This window comes from Hemicordylus capensis, chromosome 6 (assembly GCF_027244095.1).
Source record: "Hemicordylus capensis ecotype Gifberg chromosome 6, rHemCap1.1.pri, whole genome shotgun sequence".
Taxonomy (NCBI): Eukaryota; Metazoa; Chordata; class Lepidosauria; order Squamata; family Cordylidae; genus Hemicordylus; species Hemicordylus capensis.
Window position 1 is genome coordinate 34,673,964 of NC_069662.1, and position 12,982 is coordinate 34,686,945.

A 12,982-nucleotide genomic window follows, 5' to 3' on the forward strand; every position below is an offset into this window, starting at 1 on the left:
CCAGGCCCATAAAACGGGTGCTGAGAGGAGTCAGTGCCACCACAAGTCTCCTGCACCACTGCTGCCTTCATACCTATCTATCTCCACTCCTCCTCATATATATTACACACACACACACACACACACGTATGTATATATGTATGTATGTGTGTGTGTGTGTGTGTGTGTGTATATATATATATACATATGCATATATGCTGATGTCTATCTTATGTTTCTTTCAGATTGTGAGCCCTTTGAGGACAGGGATCCATCTTATTTATTTATTTATTATTTCTCTGTGTAAACCACCCTGAGCCATTTTTGGAAGGGTGGTATAGAAATTGAATAATAATAATAATAAATGTATATATGTGTGTCACATTTATATATAAACAAACCTCACCTGCTCCCCATCTGCACAGGGATTGCTTAGCCCACCCAGATTTCAGATTTCATTTAAATAATTAAAAAAAAAAAAGCTTGTAGAAGTGGAATTATGGAGCAAAACATGCAGTCACTATTCTACTGAAATATTATTTTCAAGCCAATGTACATAATAAGCAAATTAGGTGCCCAGATTTGGAAAGCCAGAATATGGTAACCCTAGAAATGTTCCCACCTCTGGAGGATATTTCCATTAGCCAATGGGAAAGTTGCTGGGAGAAGGTGGCAGCATTGCAAGAGACTCATGATGCTACCGCCTCTTCCCATCATCCCCATCAGCAAATTGACTTTCTCCCAGAAGCTCCTGCAATGACCCAGGGGCCTCTGGGAGGAAATCAACAGACATGGAGCTGGCCCCTGGATTAGATCACTGTTCCGTTGAAATTTGGATCCCCACCCCACCCCACATACCTGTTATAAAGTTTGGGTTTTTATTTAAATTTTTAAAGTCAGGAAAACAAAGCATAAATTTTCTGCCTCATGTGTGGTTTGGCCTAAAACAAGTTTATTTAGCCCTATTCAGATATTATGTTGTACACACATACATATTTTTGTGTGAATGACTGTATGTTCATTTTAAAAGTGAACCTGGGTGCTGACCTTGTCAATAACCACAACGGGCTTTCATCCCCCTGAGATGGTACCGACCACCCCAGTGCTATAGGGCTGGCTCAAGGATATAAGCAATTGCTTGAGGCAGTCAAGTTGCTCGTTCCATATTATTCATTTATTTCATTCCCAGCCTCTCTCTAAGGAACTCCAATTAAGAACAGCCTCTACTTTTATCCCACCTTTTCATTAAGAAGCTCAAGCAAGGTTGCCAACTCTGATTGAAGCTATTCGTTCTGGAGATTATTTTTTGCCCACTATTTTTTCATAGTTTGTCAATATTTTTCACTTAAATTTCCAAGGTTCTTTCCATATTTACCTAGAAATGGATGCAGATTCCTGGAAACTCCAGCCAGTCATGGGGGATTGGCAGCCCTAAATTTAGGATGGCATACATGGCTCTCCTTCCACTCGCATGTGATCATCACAACCACCCTGTGCAGTTGGTTAGTCTGAGAGATTGTGATTAGCACGCTGAACAGTATACCACACTGGCTGAAAGCACTCAAGTGTTAGACCATGGCAGGATCTTCTGAACCATGGTGAGACATATTAGAGTGCACTAGGGATGTCCACGAAGTGGTTCGTAGTACACTACCAGAAGGTGGGGTGGGGGGGCTTTAAGGGGCAGGGAGGGTGCCCTTACCCCCCGATTCCCCCCGCCAGCGCCGTTCCCAAAAGTATCGGTGAGGGGCTTCAGTGTGCCTGCTTGCAGCCCCAGCGAACGTTGTACTGGAAACAGCCGATACACGTGCGCGCCATGCACATGTGTGTCAGCCACTTCCGGCATGGCGTTTACAGGGGCTGCAAGCAGGCACGTTGCAGCCCCGCACCGACACTTTTGGCGCCGGTGCCAGCAGGGTGGGCAAGTGGCGGGGCAGGTAAGGGCACCCTCCCTGCCCTTTGAGGGGGCACCGCCTTAGAACCAGCTCGAATGCCAGACTTCCGAACCAGTTCAGCACTCCAGAAAAGGAGTGCCGAACCAGTTCATGAACATTCCTAGAGTGCACCTTTCATGGGAGTCCAGCCATCTGGAGCATCGGGAATAGTACACAAGCCAGCTGGGGTGGTTGGTACTATCTTGGGGGACAAAAGCTTCTTGTGATTTTTAACAAGGACTAGACCCCTAGAGATGGGAGAGAGGTGATAGCATTGCAATCCTTCCATCTTTCAATGTGTTATCATGTTTTTATTGTCCTGACCATCGGGCCTGCAGTGACCACATTTGCAAAAGGTGTTTTAAAGGCTTTAAAAAGTTTTAGAAACACACCAAACACACACACACTTCTAAAATGTTATCAGTGTCAGAGGAATGGAAAGGAAAATGGGCAGGCAAGTCCTTTAAAGATTATCTTTTCGGCAGAGGCGAAGCTAGGAGAGAGGGGGCCTGTAATCGTCCCTCTCCCCGGTGGCCCCTCGGAGTGAAGAAGATAATGAAGGAAATAGGGAGGGATGGAACTGGAGGGTCCTCAGGAGCTGGGGACCCGGGCTCTTTGAACTCATCCACTCTAAAGGGGGCCAGTTTGTTCCCATGGCACTCCAGGTATTTCGTGCTAAGATCATGGCCCAACTACTTTCTGGAGTCCCGCTATGGATCCAGGGTGTAACAGCTGAACTGGAGAGAGTACAGTCTATTTTTCTGAGAGCAATTTTTGCAGTGCCTAGATGTGTGCCTTATTCTGCTCTATGTTTGGAATCTGGGTCTTTCTCTATTGTCTGTAAAGCCTGGGAGCTTACTTTCGCTAGATGGAGTAAACTCTGTTTTGAGATTCAGGAATTTTCTTTTTTCCAACATCTATGGGTGGATTCTTATCCTAACCCTTGGCTAACATTTGTAAATAATAAAATTATTCAACTGGGCCTTTCTCCTTCAGAACTCCTCACTTGGGAATATAATAAGGTGAAGGAAATGTTATTTCTCCGGTTGCACGATATTGAACGGCAGGAACTTATGTCTTCGGCCAATAGGACTTGCTCCCCTTTACATTTTGGGATTTTTCCACCCTGGGGAGATAGAGGTGCTAGTTATTTGACAACGCTACATTTTTCCAAATTTCGGGCTGCATTTGCCCGGGCCCGGTTCAATGTTTCGCCCTCTTCTCTTTTGGATCGGAGGTTTGCAAAAGATAATCCTGTTGCAGTTTTCTGCCCTTGTGGCGTTGGCCTTCTGGAAACTGTCACCCATGTGTTGTTGTACTGCTCGTTGTATCGGGACGCTAGAGAAGAGCTCATCTCCCCTTTGTTACTTACATTTCCCAGAAGGTGTGATCTCTTTTATACTTATTACTTCCTTGCGGATTCGAGCCCTGGCACTACAGCAGTTGTGGCTAAATTTTTCTATATTGCCATTAGGTTGAGGTCCCTATTAAGTGCCTAACTGCGAGAGCTGTCTGTTGTTTTTAAATAATGTATTATTATTGATTATAATCTGTCATATTGTGTTTTAGCATTGTTTTATTGATGTTTTGTGTATATTTGTTACTACCATTTCTGCTGGCCAATGGCCGTAATAAAACTGATGATGATGATGAACTCATCCACTCAATTATAGCTACGCCCCCTCCAACAATGGAGTTGTAAGTACTCTCTCCATTGTAAGTACAAAATGTTACAATGTTGTACTCTCTTCACGTAAGTACCATGTACTTACAATTTGTTCATGGAAACCGTTACCCTAAAGTAAAGTTGTCCTGTCAAGTCGGTGTTGACTCTTGGCCACCACAGAGCCCTGTGGTTGTCTTTGGTAGAATACAGAAGGGGTTTACCATTGCCATCTCCCACACAGTGTGAGATTATGCCTTTCAGCATCTTCATATATTGCTGCCGCCCAATATAGGTGTTTCCCATAATCTGGGGAACATACCATCGGGGATTTGAACTGGCAACCTCTTTCTTCCTAGACAAGTTACTTCCCCAGTGCACCATTAGGTGTCAACCGTTACCCTACCCTAACCCTTTCCTCTGTTCAAAAATGACTGCAATTTTACTCTAATAGTTTGTGGGTAGGCATAAGTGCAACAATACTATCACCTATTTCCATCTCTAAGGGGGATGACATTGCCAAAAATCTTTATGAGTGTTTGTCCCCTGAGTTGTTACTGATGGCCAAGATTTGTGGATCTGGCTCATGGACTAAAATGCCACTTGTTAACCCTACAAACAGGAGTTTATTTGCCCACTGACATTTACTTACATGTATACCCCAACCTTCCTTCCAGGTAGTTCACAGAGCCTGTAAAGTAGATCAGGGTCCCTACAAGCCGCTTATAACAGAACCGTTTCTTAACTAAGGAGGACTCAAGTGTCCCATTCTAAAACAGTTGGACGCCACTACCAACTTAGGCCACTACCAGTATCCCCCTAAGGCACTTAGGGGACCAGAGTTGGTATGGTGTTACAGAAAAACTTGCCAGGGAGGGGGAATGAATCTCCAACACGGAGCTAGATCCCAGAGTCCGAGTAGCATGTGCCCTCTCTTCAACCACATACAAAGTCTTTCCCTTCTATCAAATTTGCCCTACAGTCTGTCCAAATCCAGACAAGCTTTGGGGTACCACCATTTTAACCATGGTGTGTAAGATCTTACAGGGGCTTTTTCGTGATATTTACAGGGTCTGCCTGTTGACAGACAGTATGTGCTGAAGAGAACCCGCAGAATCTTCAACAAAAAAGGATTGATCTCTACATTCCCACAGGAGCTGTAAATATCTCTCCCCTTACAAGGAAAAGACTTTCTCTCTCTCTGAGCAATTCTGTAAAAATAACTCAGGAATGAAGGGATTTATCTGTGGAGGAAGCTTTATCAGCTGTCCCCTCAAGACCACCAGTCAGTCGCAGCTGGGCCCTGTCAGTGACATGGAGACCACACATACACACACATACACATATACACACAAATGGTCATACCTGAACCAGCCCGGAGTAACATTGGGGTGCCGGTGGGTAGACAGGCAGGCTGTAGGGGTGCAGAACGACAGCTGGAGGGGAGAGCATGGCACATAATAAAGTCTGGGCCAGGCCACCCAGTCCCAAAAGGAGTCAAAAGCACCTCTGTCGGAGCAGCTTTGGCACCAGCTGAGGGAGTGTTGAATGGCAGATGGGACGGTGCCATTGAAGGATGTCAACAGCTGTTGAGAACACAAGCTCCTGTCACAGACGGCAAAAGCATCAGCATAGGGAGAGCCTTGTCAGGGGCACGTAATTTTATGAGTTACAAAGACGAGGCAAGCACGAAGGTAAATGTGCTGATGCTCATCATACACACATAGAGATGGTGTGAAGAAATGAGTCTGGCATGCATGTGTGTGTGTGTGTGTACACACATGTTCATGTATGTACATTATGAGAAGTTACTATTGGTAGCTTTTCTTGGGATTTGCCATTTAGGGCAAAGATTCTCAAACTTTTTGACACTGTAATCCCCTAAAATTATATTTAAAGTTAGGTGATTCCCCCACCCCTGATTAAATCTAGTGCCAATTTTTGAATATTTAGCTTTTACAAATAATACTCCTATTTTCAAATTATTCTTCTGAATGTTGGAATTTGATTTAACTCAGAAATAAGAGTTTCAACAATAGTCTTATTGACACCTTGTGTTCAACGTGAGTACAATGAGATCTGTTGTACATAGGTACAGATCTGTACACAGATACAGCGATTCACATGTTATGTTGAACACAGGTACAACAGTTGCTATCTGAACCATGCATTTAAGAGGCCTGTACCCACATTCACTTTTAAAATGAACACAGCTATTGTCATTCACACAAACACATGTACAAGTGTACAGATTTCTTAATGTCTGAATAGGGCTAATATATTCTGTTTTTGTGTCCATATCCATACAAAGCTGAGAGCAGGCACAGCAGTGGTCTTTTTTGACCAACAGGCCAGAATAGGGTTCCCTATCGAGAGAGGAGTTCCTGGGAGTAGTCTTGCAGCCTATCCGTCAAAGAAGTACCGCTCCTGTGCAGTGTTCCCTCTAACAGGGATTCCCAAATGTTGACTACAACTCCCAGAATCCCCAGCTTCAATGGCTTTTGCCAATTGTATACATGTGTGTATACAATTGTATACAACACATGTGTGGTGTTCTAACCAGTGTCAACCTTAAGCGAGCAGACTAATATTGTTTATAAAAAGTCAACTTGAGCAAACACAGGTTTTACTTTTGTAACTAGAACTTAAAGAGTCTGCTTTGCTTCCTGAAAACTGGTTTTTCCACTCTTTGCAGCTAGTCAAGCCAGCTCAGTTTGCATTTCTAAAGAGCTATATCTGCATTCCTAAAGAGTGTTTCCTTCTTATCATCTATATCAGGCCTGCTCAAATTCGGCCCTCCTGCAGATGTTGGCCTACAACCCCCATAATCCCTGGCTATTGGTCACTGTAGCTGGGGATTATGGGAGTCATAGTCCAAAAACTGCTGGGGGGCCAAAGTTGAGCAGGCCTGATCTATATATTTAATCCCCGTAGACATGCCTCTGTGGGGATGCATTCCAGCAACCCAGCGGATTGGCTGGGCGAAGCAGGCTCTCCGGATTGGCTGGCCAACAGGTTGCCGCTGGGGGAAGCGCATGGCTGTCGGTGGCTTGCTTGGGTTAGGTGCCAAGGCGGCTAGGCGCTTTGGGAAGTGAGCGGCTGGTGGCGGGTCGCTTGGGGAAGGTGTGGGGGCAAGGCGGCTGCAAATGAACAGCGGTGGCAAGGAGCCAGAAAACAGCTGCGGGTGGGCTGCTTGGGCAAGTTTGGCGGAGAGTAAAGCAAGCGGAGTGGACAAGCAGTAAGGAGTTATGCAGTGGGGAGTGAGAGTCATGGCTTGCAAACAAGAGTGGCAATTGTCCGCTTCAGGAATGGCCACAAGACACAGGTGGCGGTTGGGCAGACGAGGGCGGCAAGGTGTGAGACAGGAGATGACACTTATTTTGCAGTTGGTTGCCCACTGTACCTGATGCAGGAGAGATGGAGACTGATGGATGGATGGATGTGCTTTCAGAGTGCACAAAGCAGTGAGGGGTGGGGTGGGGTGGGGGGACAAAGCTTGGGAATGCAAGACCTCACACCAAAAACTGGGGGGAAACCCTTAGAGACTCTGAGGGCCAATAACTGCAAGACTCTCCCCTCCAAAACAACAACAAACAAATGGTGAGGTCCAACAGCTGCCAGAATCCCCTCCCCTACAAAAAAGGGGGGACTGTGAGAGCCAACAGCAGCCACTCTGCCCACACACAAAAAAAAGGAGAGATGGAGAGAGCATGAGGGAGTGTGGGATAACAACCAAACAAATTCTCACAACAAAACTCCAAAAATTAAGTAAACTACTGCACAGATACTCTGGGGCAGAAGGCGGGGGTGGTGGTGGTGGCAGGCGAGACACTGGGGCAGAAGGTGTGGGGGGGGTGGCAGGCGAGACACTGGGGCAGAAGGCGGGGTGGTGGTGGTGGCAGGCGGGACACTGGGGCAGAAGGCGAGGGGTGGTGGTGGCAGGCGGGACACTGGGGCAGACGGCGGGGGGGTGGCAGGCGGGACACTGGGGCAGACGGCGGGAGGGACTGAAGGGAAGACAATGGGGCAGAAGTTGGGGGTATGGAAGGTGAGACACTGGGGCAGAAGGTGGGTGGATGGAAGGCGGGACAAAAAAAGACAAAGCGGGGGCGGGCTTTTAAGGACAACACTGAGGCAAGAGGTGAGGTGGATGGAAACCAAAACATTGGACTGTGAGGGACAAGGGTAGCCAGTCTTACCACCACCACCAAAATTAAAAATAATTTTAAAAATGAAAATTAGAGGGCCTACAGTAGCCACACTCCCCACAAAAACAAATAATATCTAGCTACTACCTGACCCTGCTAAGAGGGGAGAAAAAACCCCCACAAAACAGGGACAAGAAAAAAAACCTAACCAAATACTTGAAACACCAACCTCCCCCAAAGAGTGCACTGATGCTCAGAAAGAACTGCAAAAAGACAACGAAGACACATGGGAAAATAAAGAAACAACAACCAGCAAAATTCTCACAACACAACTCCAAAAAGTAAGTAAACTACCGCACAGAAGCTCTGTGCGGGTTCAGCTAGTGTTATAATGATTCTCCCCATTTGCTCTGGTGTTTTCAGAAAAACTTGCTTAAAACCAGCATTTTAAAAACCCAGAAATACAATGGGACAAGCAAGCTAGAAATCAGAAGCGAAAGCCCAATTTGTGCGTGGGGTGCTTCCAAAGATCTCAAATGGATTTCGGGGTAAGTCTGTCCAGTTTGTGAACGCACAAACTTTCTTCCGGAGAAGATTCCGGGTAATAGCCCTGTCTGTAAAGGCTCCTGTGTATTTTTCACACAGGGCTTTGTGTGAATGCTCCCAGCAAGGAGCGGGCAGGGAGCAGGAATGGGGGCACCTTTAAGATGTGAGTCTAGCCCCATTTGTGTCAGTGCTCCATGTGGACAATATAACATTTACAAAGGCCCACTCATACATGTACACTATTCACATTTCCAGTATCATACCTTGTGCCACAGATCTCTGGCATGTTAACACTGTGCATGCATAGGCTAGTGCTTGTGCTAAGCACTTTTTAAAACATAATGCTGTCTGCCTGAAACATCTACACCAGTAAATACTGCCCCACAGCCAGGACAGCATCAGACAAATCTGGCCTAAACTACCAGCCTTTGTTTGTACACAGAGATGACTAAACAAGAACCTTTGGGTGTGATACATGATGAGGTATGGACAACATAACTTCTCACATTATTGTCATTAGCAAATTGAATATATGCCATAAATCTGGGCACTCTCTCCGACTCTGCATACATATGCCCTGCTGCTTATCTTCAGCCAATCCCCTTCCATATAAACCTTCCTACCTTTTAAGATCCAGTGATGAAAATCTCTTGGCAGTCCTACCACCATTACAAACATATTTTTTTTTGGAGGGGGGCACCTAAATTTGGAAACCAGCTTCCTACCACAGTTGCAGCAGATTCAAAAACTTTCCCACTTAGAAAAGGCAGTTCAAGACTTCACTTTTCAGAGAAGCTTTTTCGCTTACTTCCCTTAAGTAAGCTTATGAGATCATGCAGCATTCTTCGTGTGTGTCCATGTGGTCCCCCTGCTCCATCAACTTCACAGTGCCTGGACCAATTTGAAATTGAACCAAATTTGCTGTAGTGGGTGACACATAGGGACACTTCAATGGCATAGTTTGTAATGATGTCATGCACCCCAATTCAAGATGGTGGACCTGTGAGTGTGTAAGGCACAAGAGGGCTAACTTGTGAACCGCCTAACCAATTTGAACCAAATTTGCTACAGGTGTAGGGACACCTACACCTCAAGGGCGTAGGCGTAGGCTCAAGGGCGTAGTTTGCAATGTCATCCATCGTGATTCAAGATTGCAAATGCATGAATGTTTGAGGTGCAAATGGGCTAACTTCTGAGGATGGTAATTATCACTTAAGATAATAGTGAAAGGGAAACAGGCAGATTAGTTCTTACCAGAACTTTAGTTAGTATTTGATTGTAGTTTAATGCAGGCTCTGTGTTTGACCTGTGCTAGAATGGAAATTCTCCATTCAGAACTTTTTAGTCAGATTTGGGAGGTCTCGGGGTGAAAATTCCTAGTCTTTCACGTTTTCGGAGATGGAGACACAATTTTCAGGAACAGGAGTTTAGCAACCCTCCCAGCTGGTATCCACGCCCCCCCCCCCCATATTAAGTCATCACTGAAAAGCCCTGCCCGTGATGGTCTGTAAATGGAACTGCAATCAATTGATTTTATTTGTATTTTTGAATTTCAAACTATACCCGTTTGGGAATCTTTTGACTGAAAGGTGGACTCAGAGTTTCCAAAGCAAATAAAGGCTCAGGACAGCAAACACAATGGCTGCCCAGTTTCCTATCTGTTTTTTTTTTTTAAAGAGTGTTTTGTATCACCTCCCTTGTTCCTTCTCCAGGAGGTAGCTGTATATGTGGATGGGAAATCAATCAGCACAACACCCTGCTGCCCCCTAGAGTCTAATGCAGATTCTGCAACATTCATGACTTGCTTTTTTCCACATTTTAAAGTTACATATTTTATAAATCAAGAGCACTTTAAATTAAATTTAAATCCCAACTTGTTCCCTTTGGTAAAAAGCCATATAAGTCGCCAGATCTCCATTCAGAAACCACAGTCCTAAACACTTACTAGGGAATAAATGGGTGGCACTTGGGAGGTTTTTTCCAGTGCTGCACACAAGCGTTAGCTTGTGTACATCAGACACTAAGCTTGAAGCGGGGGAAGCACAATGGAGAGGTCATCTGAAGGCAGAGAGAATGAGAACATTCTCAAGTTAAGGGGACTTTGCTTAAGATATCTGCAATCGAATATTCATGTGCAAGGAAATCACAAGACCCGTCAATTTAGTTTATCAGTTCTTGCTCTGCTGTCTCATACTCCCTGTGTAAATAAATTAATGTCTCTTCAGGAACTTTAGAATGTTTCCATTCTATCTGCCTTTAACGGATCCTTTTATCATGCTTCCCCCAGTTCCAGTTTAGCCTCTGATGCTGTGGATAGTTGCCTATGAAAGCTAATGCCTTTTTGTAACAATAAGAAAAAAAAATCTAGCATCAGTCTCAGAGTGCCATCTATTTATTCTAGGACTAACACAGCTATCAACACGTTCATTTATTAGGAAGTAAGCCCTACTAATAGCAGGGCTTACTTCAGAGTAAACAAGCTTGCAATCCTACCCAGAGTTGGGCACACCTAGCACTCCACAGAACTGAGCTACAGATTAAAGAACTTTACAGAATTATATCCAAGCTTTACATGTGATATTAGAATACACACCCCTAGACAGTGAAAAATGTCACCTGTCCAGGTAATCACATTTGTGGCTCAACTCTTGGTGTTACAACACTGGGAATCCCCAAGGTCGGAGTCTTAGAGTTGGATAATAGTGAGGGAGCCGTTAGATCAAGCCAGCTCCAAACAGGCTATAGTCAGAGGGCTATAGGCCACCTCCAGCCTCAGATGCAGGATGCCTCTGAATACCAGTTGCAGGAGAGCAACAGCAGGAGAAAGGGCATACCCTCAACTCCTGCCTGTAGGCTTCCAGTGGCATCTGGCAGGCCACTGTGTTAAACAGGATGCTGGACAAGATGGGCTTTGGGCCTGATCCAGCAGAGCTGTTCTGTGTATGGTAAACAAGAAAGTGTTGTTTCAAGAAACGGCATGGCTCCGACTTCCTGGGGGGACTTGAGTTCAATTCCTCTTAGCTTGCATCAAAAACTTGGCCTTTTCTTTAAAATTCCCTACCCCTTTTTAGCCTTTCTGCATGCATGGAAAGTATCCTTATGAGATTGCCTTGCTGTTCATATTTCTGTCAGAGTGTGTGTGTCCCAACAAGATTGCAATGCCTGTGCTGATTTGTACCAAATTTGGCACAGATGTGCCACTTAGGGGGCACCTGGATGGTGTGGTTTGTGATGTCATGCACCTTGTTCCAAGATGACAGCTGCAGGAAAAGTAGTCAATTAGTTCTTACCTGAACTGCTTATTTCCCTTCTCTCTACTCTTTGCTCCGATTATGGGGGAGTGGAACAGGAGGTCAGGAAGGGGAAATATGGGGGGGGGGCTTGCTGTTGAGAAGTAACAGCTGTTAATCATAAGCCGTTGTTGCTGCCTTTGAGGATAAAATTAAAAGTGCACAATGGCTTACACATCCAGACTAAATGACTCCCGAGTATTCCTACTGAAATTAAGTTATCCTTTGGAGTAACACCTAACTAGTACTATTCAGTAACTCTGGATGTCAGCCCATATGCACCATAACATGAAAAAGCAGAAATCAAATTGCAAGAACTAGTAATTTTTTTAAAAAAATCTTAAGAACACCACTTGTGCTGCTTTTATGCGAAAGTCAAATCAGTGGATCTTTTAAAAAAGAAAACGATTGCCTGTTTCTTCTGCCTCGTTGGGGTTGTCCTAGGAGAGAAGGGAACTTTACCTTGCTTTTCTGAAAATTAAAGGGGAGTGTTTTTGTTTGGAAAGGCTGGCTGATGGCTACTCAAATGTGGTAAGCCTGCCTGGCTATACCTGTAAAGCCCCCACCGCCCACATTTGCCAGAACCTCAGGCCCACTTCCTGCAGGCAACAAAACAGGACAAACGGGCTCCATAGGTCTCTGAAGAAGGCCAAAGAGTCTCCAGAGCAGGCAGAGTCTGTTTGGCCCTTCTTGCTCTCGGGCTTGGGGCCATTCTGTGAAGAGGATGCAACTATGAATACATCCCAGTATGGCCACCTTTGTTCCTTAACCAACTAATCACACTCCCATGTGTCACAACTGCCTGTTTTCTGGTACTGGCCAGTATTGGCAAAAGCACCACAGTTCTCAGGTAGGAAATGTTGGAGGGGGATATACTCCTCCCCCTGCCCCAGTTGCCACTACAGCCCTGCTTTCCCACCTCACATGGAGAGCTCTGAACCCTCTCCTCGGGAAGGAGAGCTGGTTTTGCAGTAGTGAGCATCAATTGTCCCCTTTGCTAAAAAGGGCCCATCCTGGCTTGCATCTGGATGGGTGACTACATGCGAGTGCTGAGATAAATGCAGAAGTTCAATTCCTTGCATCTCCAGGTAGGGCTGGGAAAGACCCCTGCCTGAAACCTTGGACAGCCAATACTAGTCAGTGTAGGCAACACTGAACTAGACAGATCAATGGTGTGATTCGATATAAGGCAGCTTCCTTTGTTCCACCCCCCATTCACCACCTGATTTTTAGCGGGAGCAAGCCTTTCCTACCAATATATCACCTCTCCAGACGCTTGGATCTCTCTCTCTCTCTCACACACACACACTCCTGCCTCCCTTCAATCACATTCCACGCAAGAGAAACAAGAACTCCAGCATTCTTTTATTTGGTTTGCATAAATTTGTCCCCCCCCCCCCCGCTTTCAGGTTTTCAAAGAAC

General features: G+C 45.4%; 1 protein-coding gene across 3 annotated transcripts in view; it reads right to left on the reverse strand.

Moving 5' to 3' along the window:
* Positions 1–5,084, reverse strand: part of LOC128328981 (RNA binding protein fox-1 homolog 1-like) — a 78,019-nt gene extending 72,935 nt beyond the window's left edge. For 2 of the 3 annotated variants that reach the window (XR_008309488.1, XR_008309489.1), the window contains exon 1: positions 4,942–5,084. Coding sequence is in view for 1 of the 3 variants with exons in the window: in XM_053259299.1 (XP_053115274.1) it covers positions 4,942–5,028 (87 nt within the window). In the remaining 2 variants the exon portion in view is untranslated. The remainder of the gene's footprint in view (positions 1–4,941) is intronic. The other variant, XM_053259299.1, reaches the window with a different exon arrangement.
* Between the last annotated feature and the right edge of the window lie 7,898 nt (positions 5,085–12,982).